The sequence below is a fragment of the Mus pahari genome, chromosome 2, assembly GCF_900095145.1.
Source record: "Mus pahari chromosome 2, PAHARI_EIJ_v1.1, whole genome shotgun sequence".
Lineage (NCBI taxonomy): Eukaryota > Metazoa > Chordata > Mammalia > Rodentia > Muridae > Mus > Mus pahari.
In genome coordinates, this window is record NC_034591.1 from 79253100 (window position 1) to 79272802 (window position 19703).

General features: G+C 38.6%; 1 protein-coding gene across 1 annotated transcript in view; it reads right to left on the bottom strand.

Moving 5' to 3' along the window:
- Nucleotides 1-12595, bottom strand: part of Snca (synuclein alpha) — an 89900-nt gene extending 77305 nt beyond the window's left edge. Inside the window, exons 1-3 of the mRNA XM_021190761.2 lie at nt 12272-12595; nt 11046-11192; nt 2119-2160 (exon numbers count right to left, since the gene is read on the bottom strand). Coding sequence (XP_021046420.1) covers nt 2119-2160; nt 11046-11166 — 163 coding nt within the window. The 5' untranslated portion in view covers nt 11167-11192; nt 12272-12595. The remainder of the gene's footprint in view (nt 1-2118; nt 2161-11045; nt 11193-12271) is intronic.
- Between the last annotated feature and the right edge of the window lie 7108 nt (nt 12596-19703).

The following is a 19703-nucleotide window of genomic DNA, read 5'->3' on the forward strand; positions in this document are numbered from 1 at the left end:
GTTTGCATTGAGGCGAGTGGACACAAAACAGTGCAGCCAGGTGCAGTGTCAAGTCTGAGCATCTCTGCACAATTTCAGTGTCAAAGCCAGCTCTGTGACCTCACTTCCCAAAGTCATTTCTACCATCCCTTCTCAGCAACACTTCAAACATATCTAGTGTCACTTCTTTGAAATTCCAGAATTCAAAATGTTCCTAAATTCTTAGCTTTTGGGCAGCACCAATACTACTCAATAAATTAAGCAATTTATTTTTATGTGATGGGGAGAAATAGTACTTACTGTGGCCTTTCTTGACAATGCATTTCTTCATGGCCAGACTAATTGTGACAGTATATTTGATACTATATATTACTGTTCTTAACTGTATCAGGGTTCTTAACTGGTAGAATGGTGGTACACGGTGCCCACAACCACACCACTGTGTCCGTGCTGCTTAACAGTGTCTCTTATAGTGTTTTTTAAACACTAGATTTGATATAGTTAAACATTGAAGGGAACTTTCAGTAGTAAAATTTCAAGAATTCTGGGTTATATTATATTATGTGCCTTTATCTACTGTGGAGCATTTCAAGTTCCTTAATAGACTAAAAGGATATTGCATGTAAAATTCTCAACATTATAAAACTATGGAAATGCAAGCTAGCAGCTGACGATTATTCTCTAGAGAATATTTGTAAAATGTTGCCTACTGCAGAAACTTTCCACACCCCTCTTACCTCTCTTGCTCCTCCAGCCCCCCTCTCTTCCACACAGTATAAAAACTCATGCTTTATATCCTGTTATTCAGGAAATATTAAACATTTCCAAAGTTGTCAATAGAGAACAATGCATCCACAATAAACTCTGAATCTCACCAGTTGCTTCTCCCTCAACTATGGAAACTGGAATATTGTTGCTCTGGATGTGGGCTTCCAGCACTCTGTACCTGTCTTATCTATCTTATTAGAGTCAAGCCTAAGTTTCCACCTCCAGGAACCAATTAGCCTGCTTACTCTCTTGCTATCTGCACATTTTGTGGGACAGCACCTGAAAGAAGTCCTCAACACTGTGAACTTCCAGGACTTCAATTTTGCTTTTGCATCATTATTCTTTATCAGTGTGCTAAAAGGAATGAGCTCTTTCCTCCATGGCTAGCAAATGATTCTCAGGAAAGAGCCACTAGAAGACACAGGTTGCCACTGTGTGATGCTGTATAAAGCAATGTATTTGCTTGGTTACATGGTGTCATGGTCAAGGTTCCTGATCATATCAAGTACATTCATGAAAGGTCTTTTCCCACTTAAGGAAGTCTGATGAATGGCAAATGGACATAAGGGACTTTAGCTACCACCAAGCTTTGGCAACTTGGTTATGTTTATTATTTTCTCTTTAGTTTTTCCCATCTTATTGTTCTCCTCTTCCTTTTCCTCCCACAGTCAATTCATTGTCTTTGTCATTTTTGATCTTTATTATTTTAGTCCTATTAATTTAGTAGTTGTTATGTTAGTCTTATTGAAAATTGTTTTGAAATTATGCCAAGTGGATACAAATAAAATAAAAATATATCGCTTTTTAAAAATAACACACTATTAAGTATATTTTCCAAAAAGGATTGTTAATCACAGAGGCAAGGTTCTAATCAGTATAACTGGTGGTGTAAATACTAAATAATAAGGAAATGTTTATATCAAATATCTAAATTGATAATAGCATCATTATATTTTGTGTATTTAGCCTACTACCCAAATACCAAAATATTAGAATTAAATACCATTAACAAATTTAAATCCATCATTCTTAGCCATTAGAATATTGGGCTATAAGTTTTTAATCCATATTTGTCTATTTAAAAATACTTCATAAACAATAAACTTTAAACAAAGCCAATATGCAAGGTCCATTGGGGATGCCTGAACTCCCAGTTCTTAGAAGGTTGAAGTAGAAGCCATTCTGGCTTGTGTAGCAAAACTCCATCTCACCATACCAAAATTAAAAAATAGATACATAAAAAATAAATTGGCCCATGTTCCTCTGTAGACAATGGCTTTTACAATTATATCTTGAACTATAAGCATCAAGTAAATTCAGCCTAGAAGGCATTAGGGATATCATCCCTGGATAAAAGACAGCAGAGCTTACCTGTTGTCACTCCATGAACCACTCCTTCCTTAGTTTTGGAACCTAAATAACAAAGAAATTGAATGCATAAATATTAAAATGTCCATCAATTTATAGCAGCCAATTAAAAATTCTCAATATTCAGAAGGGAATGTACAAAGATAACTTCAGAAGAATAACAACCACCAATTACACTCAGAAATCACTAAAATAGGGGAGATCTGGCCACCACCACAGAGGAAAGCTAGCACTGGCCTGTCCAGGTTGAGTTCAGGAGGGAAGCCTGGAGAGGGTTTAGTGGGTAGCCAGTTGAGTTAGTCAGCAGTATGAAGTTTCTGCGCTGTTCCACCGGGGTGATCATAGACACCAATTGGGCACTGTGGAGCTCAAAAGGCTACAAGCTTCAATGGTTCATATCATAAAGATCCAACACATGTTAGAGACAACAGATATGTGTAGTTTGACCACACAATGTGAACATGGATGGGAACTTCACTAGAGGCATCACTGGTAAAAATTTTGTGCCTTTATGTATCAGATAAAACACAAAACATAATGCACAAAACATGACTCTTTACATACCCCTTGCTTAATGCTTTCTATATCAATTTACAGAGAGGAAGAAAGGGGAGATAAGATAGGCATAGTAAGATTCTCTGTGCAGACCTGAGGATGCTGTAAAAGCACAGAACAGCCGAGACTGCACAATCCACAACAAACAAGAGAGAAGAAAGAAGATGTCAGTGTCTGCCCAACCCCTGGTACAGATTGACCTCACCTCATCTCTGAAGCAGCCATCCAACACCCAGTTCATACACAAGGAAATTAAAAATCATAATTAAGTGATTTGCATATTATGTAACAGCATGTTATGGGCACTTTCAAACTAGGTCTGTATGTAAGATAAGACTTTCACTTATGCCTTGAGCCATTACTAAACAAATAAATAGCTATTGCACATATTATTAAGTTTGTTAATCATTTTAATAATAATCTTTCTAATGCTCAAAATTTCAGCATAATGATCACGTTTTGATTAAATATTTTGGAGATTTAAGGTTCATTTGAAAAACTCTGGTTTTGATTTATATCAGAGTCTCTTCTTCCAGTCATCCACTAGTGAGTATCTGGGTGCTTCTGTAACACTCTGTGGGTGAATAGTCAAATATGCACGGGTATGCAGTAAATCATTTTTGTATGGAGACTCTGGTGATTACACAGAAGTGGTATGGCTGGAAATTCTATTTATAACTTTTTAAGAATTCTCCACACACTGAGTTTCTTAATTGACTTTTAGTCAGAAATAAAAACGAATGAAATGATATGTGTAGGGAAAAAGACAGATCATCATGTTCAATGAAGTGACCCAGCTCACAAAGATAAATATGGCATCATTTTTTTTCTCCCAGATACGCATAGAATGATAAAAAGTACACAAAAGCAGCTGGGCTCTACCAAAGAAGTGGAGCGGAAGAGCAAGGGAGAGAAAGAATAAGGGAGGGGTTATGATCAAAATACATTCATGAATTGTGAAAAATCGCATTATATATACTTACATAAAAAATGTCTTTATGGAATGGTACCATGAACAATGAGTATACACAACAAAAATGAAAGAGCGGGAATAACAAAGAAATATAAAAAGTATCATCTCTACAAATAATTATTAAAAAAAAAAACAAGTAATAGAAGGGTGACTATAACCCTGTATATTAAATGCATCTGTGGGAAGATCACTGTGAACATGTGCAGCCAGCCGAGCTAGCCTGGAGCAAGAGTGAGATGTGATCAAGACACTGAAAAATCTCGTCCTGGGGCAAGCAGGAGTTAGGATCACTCTCTCCCTATTCTTAGCCTACTTGCTGTGGCATAAGACCTCTATGCCCCTCACCTGTAAAGACAATCATGTTGTCAATGGCCAGATTCCAGATTCTACATCCTCTCTCCCAATAATTCTTGAAATTCTTCTTCCTTTAAATGATGTTTCCCCAGCACCTCAGTCCTAGCCAATAATCTACACCCACCCTGGAAATCCCTACCACTGTCTAAGTTGTTCTGTCTCACTAAAGCTGATCCCAGAAGTCAATCCATCATACTTGTGGTAGTCTGAAGCCTGAACCTCCTCTGCTCCCCTCAGCCTCTTAGGCCAGTTTGCCAATGACCTCCAAGGAAGGGGAGACTACTCACTTTGTACAATTAATATTGATAATTTTATATGCATGCATAAAGTTTATATATATGTACATATATAATATACATATATGATGCACACACACACACATTTTTAAGAGAAAGCTATCCTATAGGGATAAAGACATAGTTCTTAATGCAGTACTGTTTTCTGATGTTTAAGGACCTAAATTTGATCCCCAATATTACCAAGAAAACAAGGAAGAAAGGACTAAAGAGACAGAGAGGGGAACACTAACTAAAATAATCTTATCTAGACACAGAAGAATGCAAAGGATAAAAGGACATGAGGACATATAAGCTGAAAAAGACTTAGGCCAGTATATGGGGGAAAAGTTTTAAAACTTTAAAATTTTAAAATTCACTATTTGAGAAGAAAAAATGTCTTGCTAAGTGTACAGAAATAAGTAGAAAAAAACTAGAACAAAAACTATATCTTATACATAGCTTCCTAGAAGCCAACTGCCCAGTAATAAGGTACAGATACCAACATTTGTAGTAAAGATTCCCTGTACATAACTAATTTACAAATCAAAGTCTTCTGTTTTGTGATGAACACTGTGACCAAACACAAAGTGTGGAAAAGGGGATTTCTCAGTTTCCAGTTTGGAAGTTCATTATCTAGGGAACCAAGAGTAGAAACTCCAAGCATGGCAGGAACCTGGAGGCAGGCACTGATGCAGAGACCTCAGGGGAGAATGCTGCTTACTTGTTTGCTCTCCATAATTTGCTCAGCTTGCTTTCTTATAACACTAAAAATAAACTGCCTAAGGATGATGCCACCCACAGTGGGCTGGGTGTTCCTCCATCAGTTGTCAATCAGGAAAATATCCTCACTGACATTACTATGGGTAAATCTGAGGTAAACATTTCCTCAAATGATATATCCTCTTCCCACATATCTCTACTTCCTGTAAAGTTGACAAACACTATGTGGTAATTTCTAATTCCAAAATTGTTTAAAGTTCAGAAGTGCATTTCTACAAGAAAGCTGAATAATATGATTAATAAGATGATCTAAGTACATGTATAAAAGTATGTTAAATTATTTAGTAAATGGTTTTGAAAATATATAAGCATAGCCTTAAGTGAAATTTTTGTTTATCATATTTAAATAATATTTTAGAAAGGAGTCAATTAAATACTCTTTAAATAAAAAAGCACATGTAGGAACTTTTATTTTGATAATAAAGAACCACACCCCCCCCCACCCCAATACAGAGTTCAGATTTAACTCTTCACTTCACTAAAGGTTAACGAAATCTACATCATGATCTTGGCAAAAGAATAAAAGGAAATCGTTGAAGTAAAGCCCTCGGTACTGTTGAATGCATGATACAGACATGGTGGGAGCTCTAGTTCTGACCCACACAAATGCTTCTGAAGGAGAAGCTGAAGCTCAAAGCACAAGAAAGAAATGCAGTAGAAGCAGCGCAGAGAGAAAGGCACACTTGTTAACAGGAATGGACATGTCCTAGTGTTCTGCATGGGTGCTGTCTGCGTGCATTTCACAGGCACTGCTCATTTTGCAAGGGACCTTAGAACAGGGAGAAGGACAAGCTGAGCTGAGCAGTGTACAAAACCTAACAATGAATGGAAAAACTGTAGAAGCAGAGGATCGTGGGGGGCTATTAGTCAAATTATTAAACATAAGTATGTTGGGAAATGATAAAATATTAAAGCAAGTATTTATTTTATATTCTGTAGATTACATTTTTTATTTTTGCAAATACAATGTATTAACTAATTTCAACAAAGCTTGCCTTCTTCTCATTGCATATGCCTTATAGGGTGGGTATCTTTTTCATGTCCTATAACATTGTGTGTGTTAGAGTCCACAGTGGTGTAGGGAGCGCAGGGCAGCAGGAACAATGGAGAGCTTGCATAGTGATCCAAAAGCAGGGGACCAAGAGTACACTGGGAATGAACCTTCACAGCCTCCCCCTGTGACATACCTCGGCTACCAAGGCTACACTGCATATTCCTTCCCAAACAGTACCACTGGCTGGGACCAGGTTCATGAGACTCTGGGTGGCATTCCTATTCAAACCACCACAACTCTTCATGCCATGATCTGACTCTGATAGTTCTTTTAGCATGGGGTTAAGAAGGCATTGTTTCCTCTGAGACAATGGCTTCTGCTATGTCAACAATCCTTAGTGTAAGCTTATACATTTACCTCCTGACCTTTAACTGTGTACATACTATCTAGGATTACACTAGAGACCACATATGGCTAGCTCTACAATCTTTCAAGTTGACATACACTAACCTGCACATGAACCAATTGCTATTTCCAAAATTATTAAATGTTTAATTTAAATTTCTGCAATCTGAATAGTCAGCTGTTATTTTTCTATAAAGCAATTGCTCCCAGAATTTTGCACTTTATTGCCTTGATGTGACTTCACCTCAGGTGGTCAGTTTCCCCTTTCTGAGATGAGTGTCTGTAAAGATATCACACAGATTTATCATCAGGGTACAAGAGACGGCACACCCATAGGTGCTGCTCTTTGTGCAAATCTTGTAACAGATGGAAAGTGGCAGCTCACGGACAAATTCTGAAAGAAGTCGTTTAATGTAGTCACCAATTATATTGGGCTTTCATTATTTTTGCGATGATTTTGAGGGTGAAGTGCTAGCAGTAAAGTTTGTACCCTGAATAATTACTATTAATTTATGCACTGCAATCACAGATGTTTAAGTTGTGCTTTATGAGACAGGTGCTATTCAAGTCACAACTGGAAATAGTGGGGGGCAGGGTACCCTGCACAAGTAGTAGAACAACTTGCATGAGAGAATTCTTCTCTTCTGTATCCTTCATCTTCACTACAACAACCTTTAAGAGCTCCTGTCTAAGAGCTCAAAGAAGGACAAAGAGTGGAGCAGAGACTGAAGGAAAGGCTTCATTTCATCTGCAGACACCAAACCCAGAAACTACTGCTAATACCAAGAAGTGCTTGCTGAAAGGAGCCTGATATAGCTGTCACCTGAGACGCTCTGCCAGAGCCTGACCAATACAGATGCGGATGCTTGAAGCCAACCATTGGACTGAGAGTGGGAACCCCAATGGAGGAGTTAGGGGAAGGGGTAAAGGAGCTGAAGGGATTTGCAACCCCATAGGAATATCAACCAACCAGACCACCACCACCCCCTCCGAGCTCCCAGGGACTAAACCACCAACCAAAAAGTTCACATGGAGGGATCCATGACTCCAGCTGCATATGTAGCAGAGGATGGCATTGTCTGGCATCAATAGAAGGAGAGCCCTTGGTCCTGTGAAGTCTGGATTCCCTAGTGTAGGGGAATGCCAGGATGGTGAGGTGAAAGTATATGGGTGGGAAGGGAACACTCTCATAGAAGCCGGTGTAGGGGCATAGAATAGGATAGGGGATAACGTTTAAAATGTAAATACATAAAATACCCAATTTAAAAAAAAAAAAAAAAAAAAAGCATGACTAATGAAAACTAATGCTCACTGGCTGGTCCCTTGTCTGTCTTTTTTGACTCAGCAGTAACAGAGAATTTGACATTTGGTAAAATCATGGAATGCCTCCTTAATGAAAGACAAATGAGACTTGAAGGCCCTGTATCTCAAACCATACTCACCTTTGTTATCCTAATTATCAGTTCAATTATAAATTATAGTTTATCTTCAGCTTACAATGAGCTCTAACTGATAAGATATAGCAAAAAAAAAAAAAAAATAGGCATCAAGTAGCAAATAAGCAGTAAGATATGGAAGTTGGAGGATAATATAATAATGACTTCTCTGAACCTAGAAGGGTGTCCTGCCCCCCACCCCACCCTGTCTTGTTTGTTTGGAACATCACAGCATGCAGACTGGAGAGGGTTATGAGAAACAAGTTATATCATTGGTTTATAAGCTGACTACTTAACAACATGTAGTTAAGTCTCACATGTGAGACCCCATATGGCTGTTCACCAAGCAGTGAAACAGAATTTGAAGGTGATTTTCTTTATAGTATTAGTAAAACTAACATGAAGTGAAGAAAACTTTTTGACTTTAAATTAAATTTATAATTATACACCATGCCGTTGAGACTGTTGATGATGAAACTAAAATACGTTAATTGAATTTTTTGTGCAAATATCACCGAGAGAATCAGCACACTGATTACTGTGGCAGTTCTCCCATTCATTGAAAGGCAGTTGTCCAAAGCGTTTGTTATTAGAGACGAGATGAGACTTCTGCCAAGTCTTTTAAGTCGTAAATTCTGAAGTTTAAATTGTTTTTCTTTGATTACTTCGAACTTTTTATTTTTAATCTTCTGTTTTTCTGGTACGGGAATAGAACCCAGTGCTGCATGCTGGCAGACAAGCACTGTGCCACGGGAGCTATGGCCAATACCCAGATTATTTCTAATCCTTCAGATTAGTTATTAATAATAGTTTCATATCTTGGATGAAAAATAAGAAATCATGTTGGCCAAGTAACAGATAAATTGAACAACTTCTCTGACAAGAATCAAGGTTCCTGAATATGAAAGTGCACTCAATTACTACCTGAACTACATAACGTTAGTAAAACGTTGAAAAGCAGTTGCATTTTTATGAACTATGTGTGTGAAAAGGGGGAGGAGACTCAAAGCCATCAAGTTACCGCCTGAAGATGCTAAAGGCAGAAATCACGTGGCTTGAATTAAATTTCTGTCTGTATCATGTTAAGTCCAGAGTCTACATTCCTTTCACTTCTCTATAGTCTCTGAGTCAATAAAGACTGAGGCAGAGTCACACTGGTTTTTGCCTGTGGTTGCTTTCATACTTTAACAGCACAGTTGATTATCTAAGCAATTATCAATATAGTCAGCAGTACAGCTGATTATCTATGACAGATTTTCTAATATGTGTTGGAACATTAACAGAAGTTGACAAATATCTGAACTCTCATTCTTATTTTCACACATTATTCTTCATCCCAAACTCTACGCATGTGTTCAGCTTTTAATTAAATTCCAGAACATAATCAGCAATTGATTAATTATACATGTTTTAAATATAATAACAGACATTGATAATTTTAATAATATTAGACATATTAAAATTACACTTCCAATATAATGGCCTCACAGAGACCAACAAAATTAATCTTTGAAAAATATAATCATTTTATTTGCCCAAACACAAAATTAACAATGAAAACAAAGAAGTGCTCTACTTGGCAAAATTCATTCATTATCCCAAAAGAGTAATATACTAAATTAATATTCAATAACTTCTAAATTTGCTTTAAATTAGTGATCTACAAAGAAGAAAAATATGTTTCTTAAGAAATTGAAGTAAAAAAAAAATTAGTCACAAGCCTGTAATTGTGGAAGAATTGAGGTTCTCCCCAAATCTACAAATTACTGCTTTTATATTCTGAATTCTATCTAAAACATTATACTTCACAGTTCATTTTTTAAAAAATACCCTAAAATTAGCTCACTGACACCCTTCTCTTACAATACTCATTACAAGACTTTCTAAAAGGATGTTTTAAGCAGAAAAAGAGAATTAATTCAATGTAAAATTATTCTATGAAGAACTAGGAAAGGTGATCTGCTAGAAACTTCAATGAAAAGACACATTCATGAAAACGTTTACAAGTATAAATTCCTCACTGATCTTTTGGAGGGTCAGCATGGCTTCCCTCGATTGGTACTCTGGATAGCATCTACGTCACTTTTGCCACCTGTTCTGCTCCTTTTCAGTCTGAATGTTTACCCTGAGTCTTCCATCAAGATAGATGCCCTCCTAAGAAGGTGGAAACAGTGTTCACAGAAGAAAAGAGAGTAGATGAACCCTGCAAATGTGCTCCCATGAGTACCTGTGTCTCTGCTGGGGATGAGCATGTGTGCATCAGTGTCTATTCATTCCATGAAAGTATTGGAAGGGATTTGTAAAGTTACAGCCAATTTAACATAGGGGAGGACAGAGAAAGGGAGTGTTGGCCCTCCTTTCAGTGTGTACAGTCAGGCAAAAATGGCACTAAATATTAACCTCTTACTGTCCAGTACATATGATCTCTGACAAGTGAACTACACAAACATTTCTGAGCTTCTTTAAGTTCCTCTGTCCCCACTGACCAAGTGATCCCTAAAAGGAGATCCAGCAGAGAAGACTTGCTTTCTTTCTTCTATTTTGGGGTCAAAGAAGTTATATTTTCACAGTTGTAAAATAAAATTATGCAAAAATATTGTTTAAAGCATTATAATTCATTAAACTTAGCAGGTATTAGCTATAGTGATGATGAAAGAAATCAAAGTCCCATGAGTACTTGCGGCTCATTTTATTTCTTTTATTTCTTTTGTGTGTGTGTGTGTGTGTGTGTGTGTGTGTGTGTGTGTGTGTGTTCTCACATAGCTCAGGCTGGCATCAAATGCTCTGTGTAGCTGAAGATGACCATCAACTCCTGATCCTTGGGCCTCCACTTCCCAAACGCCACCAAGCTTGCTGCCATACAGGTCTTTAATCCATAAGCATATTCTTGGTTATTTTTCATGGGTTGCCAGTTTTTAAAATTCAGTATACTCATACACAGAAACAAAAAAGCAAATAAAAACCCTACATAAATAACAAAATTAATGATTCTAAGGAAAGAAAGCATTGTCCCTGTTTGTTTCTGAGAGCTAATATTCAGGTTCGTATTCTCTCACCTCCACATAGCTGTCACTCTTCTGAGAAGCTGTGATGCGCACGAATCAGACACCACACACCAGCCACCCCAATTCATTAGTCACAGTGTCACTACCTACCTACATAGAGGACTCCCTCTTTTGTCTTTCCAGCTGCCTCTGCCACACCCTGCTTGGTTTTCTCAGCAGCAGCCACAACTCCCTCCTTGGCCTTTGAAAGTCCTTTCATGAACACATCCATGGCTAAAGATGTATTTTTGCTCCACACTAGAGAATACAGAATACATTTTGAATTAGAAAATTTGGGTTAAAAAAAAAATAAGGTTTAAAACAGCTAGATAAACAAAATTGAGGGGAAAAAATCAGTATGCCTTCCCCCCAGTCCTGGTATAAGTGTGATTTCTTTTTTGGGGGGTGGGGGGGTGCTGGGCACAGTGTTGATTGTGAGCTGTTTCACTCAACACTAGTAAAAAGTCATGCCACTTAAGGATGGGATGGATAAAGATGGATCATTTGACTGTTCTTACAGATTTCAGAAGTGGAGCTGCACAAGGGGAGGTGGACATCTTCTACCTCATCAAGTTCCCAGGGCCCAAAGGTTACATTCAAAGTAAAAAGACTATCTAGAAAAAGAACATTGGGGGAGGGGGCGTACAGAGATAGAGTAGGGGCAAGAAGAAAAAAGACCCAGAGAGGAGTTAGTCTTTGGAGAAGGGAGGGAGGGGTACTGTTTAATCTAGAAGTAGGGAACTGCTTGCAGCCAGAGCCTTTCTAATCTTGCAAGACCTTCTGCCCACCACTAGCTCTTTGCCTGCTATCTGCCCAGAGCAGGCGCTGTCCATACACTTGAGCAGTCTCTCTTGAGCACCACCCAACCAAGAAGCTCTGTCCTCAGCTGGAATCCTCTAGAAGACCCTGCACCCCTTGCTCATTAACCCTTTATCACCTGTTGCCTACTGTCCTCTGCACTTCTGTTAATCATGGGCCAAATGCACCCTTCTTCCTCTACAGAAAGAAGCTGAAATGCCTGGGGTTGGAGCATAAAAGTTGGATGCTCAAATTCCACCCAATGCCCAGCACTAAGCTTCCACCATCCAGCACTCAACACGAAACACCCTAGCATTTCCGCTTGAAAAAGCAGATGCCACAGGCAACCTGGCCTTTCCCTTGGGCTTTGAGAGGATGAAAGGGCATGTCTCCAGCGAAAGGAAAGCCGAGTGATGTACTTTCCACGCACTGGCCCAGTCCCCACAGCCAAGGCAGCTGTAGTTGGTCTCCTCTAGGCGTCCGGGCTCTTTGCTAGGACTCTCTAAGATCCTAGAGCCGCCCCATCTACAGGTACTTACCGGCTCCCTAGGCTTCTGATGAACTCCGATTCTTCCTTTTTCCCCCAATCTGATTTCAATGCAAGAGGCTCTGGGCGGAGGGGCAGGGGCAGGGGGAACACCTGCTGGTCTCCTGCCGTTTGCTGCCTGCTGCTGGGCGCGCTCTGGCTTCCTGGCTCCTTCACGTCGCCCCCGCAGCTGATTTGTCAGCGCTTCTCCCCGCCCCTCGCCTGCCTCGTGCCTTCTCTCCTCTTCCTAGGGAGGGGACGGGATGGAGGTGCGGTGCGTGAGGGCTGTGGGTATCAGGAGCACGTTCCCTGGAAGGAGGGAAGAGAGGATGGCCTGAGCCTCCCCTCGAGTTCAGAGGGCCCTAGGCTTTATCGTGGCTGAACTTGAGCTGGCGCCTCTCCTACCCCATCCCCCTCCTTCCCTGCCTCTGTCTGTTCCCAGTTCCTCTAGGCGACCCCCCTCCTCCAGGACGAGCCCAGACGCCGCACCAGAGAGCTGGACCGCCTGAAATGGTCTGTGTGCGGAGCCAGGCAATGGAGAGGGAGCACACACCCTTGGTGTTGCTTTTGTTCACACAGCCTGAGATTTCCATTTGTTTTTACCCTAGAGAAGTCTAAAAGGGTTCTGGGTGTAAAGGGGAGCCGACTAAGGAAGAGTTACAGGTCGAAGAAGCAGGGGGAGGCTCAGCAAATCCTCATTCCCACTCCACTATCACCATTTTCTTTTCAACCAATCAGCAGCTGCCAGACGCTGATTTTTTTCCCCCCATCTGTGGAGCAAGGAATAAATATCCCCCAACCGTCGAAAACCAGCTGCCTCAAGGCTTTTTTGCACTTGAAAAAGTGGCTTACTATAGAGAACCTAGTTACAGGGTAGGAAGGTAGCGTAGCGCCTGTGGGATTCACCCTCTGGGACCATCGCAGGCAGTTTCTTCCTTAGCCTCTACTTAATGGGAGATTTTGCACACCTCTTATCTTTCCGACTTCTGGCTGCGTGGAGCTCCAGCTAACAGACCCTTCTTCCACTCCAAGCACACGCGCAGATAGATGCACAGGCTTCGAGACAATTTCTGTGTTACTTAACACGTTTCCACTTCTTTCTGAGATGAACAGAATACCACTGTTTTATAGCAAAGCAGATTTGAGTGCCAAGCTCCTCCCACAGCAGAGTGCCTTGCTTTCCTTTCTTGTATTCCAAACTTGTGTTGGGCACTGGAAGCTAAATCAAGCGTTTGCTGTATTAAAAGAAAAAAAAGTCGTAGGAAGGAAAATGCTTTCTCTGATCTTTGAGGTCAGTTGACTTCTGAATCCTGAATAATAAATAAATAAATAAATAAATAAATAAATAAATAAATAAATAAATAAAATTGAAGTCTAAAAAAGCATTTTGAAACAAGGGGCAAGCAACTGGTTTGACATGCTATAAAGGAAGGAGGCAGATAAAACCACAAGTGCCTAGTACAAGTAATGTGACAGAAATTAACTGTTTAAGTAACACCTTCCATTCCCTTTAAAAATCAACCTTCCTACACAGTAGTGGCACATACCATGTTTACTTGAAATTAAAGGAAAAAGGTGGCACCCCTGCAGTAGATAGAATTAGATCCTGGGCTCTAGCATCCCCAACCTGCTAAGTTAGGACACCTGTCCTCAACCAGCCAGGTAAAGTAACATATAAATAGTGAAATACTGGAAATGGGAGTAATTCAGTGTGGCCACATTAAGAAGAGGAACAAAGGTTCAGCATCCCAAGTTCATCTTGTTTAGATAGAGGTCAGGAGGTATGTATGACTAAGCAGTAGGTCAAAGTATGACTGGGCAGTAGGTCAAAGTGTGCTTCCAGCTGCTGTCACTGTCTGCGCTCCAGTCTCTTCTGCAAGGAGGTCTAAGTACCTGATATCTGATATTTCTTCCTAGGAGACATGCTCACGCTGTAACTGACACAGGCCTTCAGCCTTTTCCTTCCCACAGCAAATTCATGGAGGACTTCCAATTTCCTGGGGTCTACTTGTCAATAGTCTGAAGCCAGATGGAAGGACACAAACGTCTCCTCAGGATAATGTTTTGCCAGGCCTGTTTTGGTTGCATCTGGGAGTTGGTTTTTTGCCTCTCAGAACTTTACCAAGTTATGTCATATTTAGCCAGGTCTTTTTTTTTTCTATTATAGAAGAGAAAGTGAATTGTGATGACACTTCTCCTCTGAAATTTTTAAACATATTTACTGTTGTGAGACTAAGATTCCTACATAAATATCAGAGCTTCCACAATTCTTCAAAGCATCATTCTGTGCCTTCAGCATGGTCACTATCAGCTCCTCTCCTTCTAGAGATTTAATCTTTGCACGGTTTCCCATCTGGGAACATTCTAGCACACATTTAATAAATATGAGAATGACTGAAATACCCAGGATGACATCAAATGATATTCTACACTGAATTATAGTTTATAGAGTGAACTGCTCTGATTTTAAGTATCTCCAGATTTTGAAAAGGTCCATGTGATAGCACACCATTTTGAAGAGAGACTATTTAAATACCTAGAACGTTCATTGCATGCAAAGCATGCATGTTCCTGACATAAGCACTGTCTGGATTCTATTATCTTCAGTCACACAGTCTGGCCAGTTGTCTGACCTGGGTGAAATCTCAAAAGATAAAAGGAAATGTTTCATCCCTTTGAACTATGCTTACAATTCTATTTGATCCTGTACATATCTGTGGAGTATATGGTCTTTGTTTACACCAGTCAGCATGATGTGTTAGTTCACCTATGCGGTTGCATAAATCAGTAGTTTATTAGTTTCTTTTCTTCTTTTATTACTGCCAATAATGCATTTTCACAGTGACCCATAAAATTCAGTTAGTTGGATAGACTGCAGTGACAACTACTTAATATATTTCCCAATATGACATATTTATAAGTTCACAGGGATCTCGTCTTGAGCCTTGGGGTTTCAGTTAAAAGAGAAATAAAATGTCAGGTACTTGAAGGCCCAACTGCCGACCAACGAAGGACTCACTGGGGTAGTTGTGCTTCCTACAATGGAGCATTACTCCACATCTGTGCACTGTGCTGTGTGTCTGGCAAAGAACAGAGGTGCTGAACCGTTTAATCATCACAAGGGGATAAATTTAGCTTTATGTCACTTTTCTCGAGAGGGAAACTGGAGCTCTGAGAGTGCATTGGACTCAGATCACATCAGAGTCAGATGTGAGATAATCCAGTAGGCTTTTCCAGAAGGCACAATCCTCTATCATTGTAAACCAGTCTGTGATGTCTCCCAGATCAGGGATGGAAAGTAAAAAGGTAAAAAGACCCAGCTGTGTTACAAATAGCCCTCAAATATGAATATGACCATGGAAAATCGGGAGCTGAGGTCCTCATGAAGACACATATCAGTTATATTTGGAGTATCTATATCAGCGTTCTTTGGTGTTGGGAAACTCTGTACACACATACACATACACACGCACGCGCACACACACACACACACATACACATGCACGCACACACATGCACAGATTTTAAAAACTGCAATAAAATTGTAAAATAATTTTCACCATTTTGATTTATTATTATAGTTCTGCCTTATTTTATTCACACTTTAAAGCACTCTGAGCACAGTAAGCAGTTTTTCAAACTATGCTGATGGTTTTTAAGATCCACCTGTGAGTTCTTGTCTCTGCATTTATAAAGGAGCTGCAGCCCTCTGTAAGAAAGAGAGCAACTGGACATTCCTGTTGTTTTCTCCTTTCTGTTCCACACTTCCATTAGTATCAAAGCCTTGTTCTGAAAATCACTTTAAAATTTAGCAGCCTCTTGTGAGGCTATGCCAGTGCCTGACAAACACAGAAGTGGATGCACACAGTCAGCTATTGGATGGAACACAGGGTCCCCAATGGAGGAGCTAGAGAAAGTACCCAAGGAGCTGAAGGGGTCTGCAACCCTATAGGTGGAACAACAATATGAACTAACCAGTACCCCCAGAGCTTGTGTCTCTAGCTGCATATGTAGCAGAAGATGGCATATTCAGCCATCATTGGGAAGAGAGACCCTTTGGTCTTGCAAACTTTATATGCCCCATAGAGGGGAACGCTAGGGCCAAGAAGTGAGAGTGAGTGGGCAAGGAAGCAGGGCAGGGGGCGGATATAGGGGACATTTGGGATAGCATTTGAAATGTAAATGAAGAAAATATCTAATAAAATAAAATTAAAAAACTTAAAGTTTAAACTTAAAGCCTGTAGTGTAAGGCAGAGCAGCTTAATGGGACATGTGAGTGATGTGTACATTTGTTACCAGGTGCTCTTCCATGAATAAAATCTAATATTTTGCCATGCTAATAGCATTGACTTAACTGATCTTAATCACATAATTATGCTGTAGATTAATGTTCTAGGCAAATATATACTTAACCTGCACTCTCCTTGAATTTTCCATGAAACACGTGAGTTTTGAGGTTTGTCCTGAGGTTAACAATGCACTATTACAAAGAAAGCAGAGTGAAATGTCATGACCAGAAGGAAGCTGATGATGACAAAGTGATCAAAAGGGTGGAAAACATTGATTTAATGGGCTTAAATGAGTACAGCTATGATATGCTTATCTTTGGACTGTGCTTCTTTGTATCTGCATGTCCTTTCTTCATCTTCTGTAATTACATGAGACATGTGCTGCTGAGATCTGCATATATGTATCTTACAATCTTATATGAGATGTGCAGCAGAGAAGCTCAATACATGGCTTTAAGATGATACCATGCTTCATTTTCAAAGATTCATAAACTTGAAACAGAACAATAATGCTACACTAAATTTAAAAAGAATAAAAGAATCAATGAAGAGGGAATGTAGTATCTGAAGAAAATCTTTAATTTGACCTCTTGTGCAATTTATTCTATTATTCCACAGGCAGCAGAGGGTAGTGAACAGCAATGAAGAACAAGTGTAAATTTTGACCACAGGAAAATAGCATGGCATATATGAATAATTCAGTTGGATGTCTTTCTAAACATCACAACCATTGCTGTAGTCCTATGAAAATGAAGATGTACATGATTTCAAAATTAAAGACTATAAAACCAAATAGAAAATACATTTGATATTTGGGAATATAAGAAATTTATTTACTTCAGAACGAGAAAAAGATCATATTGATGAACCCCAGAAATGCACTCAACTCCGGAAAGCAGAACATATATCTGAGAGAGGGTGTCCACATCCAGCTCAGAGGCCAGATGGACCTGTGTGCTGCTGTGAACTAGCAGTGAGTTAGAGCTAGCGCCTCACCTCTCTAACCTTCTCTGTAAAATAGGGCATGTATTTTATTTGTATTGCGTAATGCTAGAAATAAATAAGATCATTCTTAGAAATAATTCAACTGGGTGCATTCTTAAAAATGATGCACATTTTAAATGTTTACTTTAGTGTATATAAATATGAATACAGTGCTCAGGGAGCCTAGAGGTATAAGATCACCTAGAGCAGGAGATAAAGGTTGTTTGAGCCTCCTGATGTAGGTGCTGGAAACTGAACACAGATCTCAAGAGCAATTTGAGCTCTTGATTACTAAACCGTCTATTTAGTATGATGAGTAGAGATCTTTATGTAAACTGCTGTTTGGGGTGAGCTAGGAAGTATTTCTTTTAATTTGGTCATTCTGAGTCTTATTTGCAGCCCTGAATCATTTCTTTGTTCATTCACAAGATACCTTAGATGTCTGTTACTGCCATCAATACCTTTATCTTACTACAGAGTGTAAAATATTTCCAACCAGATAGAAAAGTTATGAAATCCAACTTATCTTATGTGAGCAAAACTGGTAAGATTAATAAGACAGATATATTTTTCAGTAATATTTATGTTCAGAGGGAAAAATGAATGGGGAAAAATAGCATGCAAGAGGATTTATGTTTTGCTGACAGCATTGATTTGGTTATTATGCCTTTCAAGGAAATAAATACCAAAAAGTCAATAAAATGAGCTTGTCCAGCAGGAGCTCAGAGAGTCTAATACTTTTTACCTGTTTAGATAATTTGAAAGTATGGAGTAGCATTTAAATGATTTCCTACAACATTATATAAAATGCATCATCATCAGTATTGTCAAAGCTTGTTATTCTATATCAAATATGGAACAAGTGATTAATCAAATTAGAAAAGAAATTAGGGGCAAAGTAATACTTTAGCTTCTAAATATAGCATCTTCAAGTCCATTTATATTTAAGTTCCACTTCAGTTTTCTCATTAAAATACAACTTAATTTTTGTTTGTATTTATATCAGAATAAGAAAGCCTGAGTAATTTACAAAGAGATTGTGTGTGTCATAGTCAAGATGGAAAGAACAGAGCTATGGATTTTTATTTTACCTGTCAAAGCGTAGACTATAGAAATAGGGCTTTCTAAATATTTATCTTTAATTCATAACAAATAAAGATTTTTCACAGATGATATTTAATATGTACACATGAAAAATACCACTTATCTAAACAACTTCACACAATGTAATTATACAAAGAAAAATAACACTTATTTTACTCAAATATGCAGTTTCTTCTCAAGCAAAGAAATAGCATAAAAATTTTAATGATACTGAATATGGAGAGGAAATGATAGAATATACATGCTAAAACACATTTGCATGCATACACATACTACAGACACACTACTACACACGCATTATATATATAGTAAAACAATTTGACAACTATTTCAAATGTAAAATGGAGCTATATTTAATTAATTGATTATTGTGTAAGTGTGTGGGGCAATAATTAAGTGAATGAGCATTCTAGCTCCTTAATTATCTGTGTTGTGGTCTTACCTATAGAGATGATTTAAGTAGTTAAAATAACACTCAAGACAGATGGGAAAGCAACATGAGTTTCTGTGACAAATGAAAAGACTTCATACAACACATGTAGAATGCTTCATTTTTGCTGTTAGTTAAAGAAAATTAGGTCGATGATGATAGAAAAATTAAACTTAATACTGTATCAGTCTTCTTTACAAACAAATTTTAAATTTGACTAAAATTTTATATTAAAGACATTTTCCCCAATGATTATAAAATATACATCCTAGGAATGTTGACATATGTCAAAGAAACATGTTTTACCATTTCATAAACTGTTGATAATGATTCTGCACTTGCCATGATTTTTTTGCCAAAGCAATTGTCCATGTAAAATTTTTGCTCAGGTATCTAAGTCACCCACTCTTTATGTGAAAAGTTGTTTCATCCATTAGCACATGACCAACCATTCTGATCCCAGAGTCTTTGTAAGCATATGGTAGCCTAAAGCATCCAAACAAGTGTTGTGATGATGGGTGACCCACTTAGCTTATGCAATATTTATCAGGAAAAGAAGAAGAAGAAGAAGAAGAAGAAGAAGAAGAAGAAGAAGAAGAAGAAGAAGAAGAAGAAGAAGAAGAAGAAGAAGAAGAAGA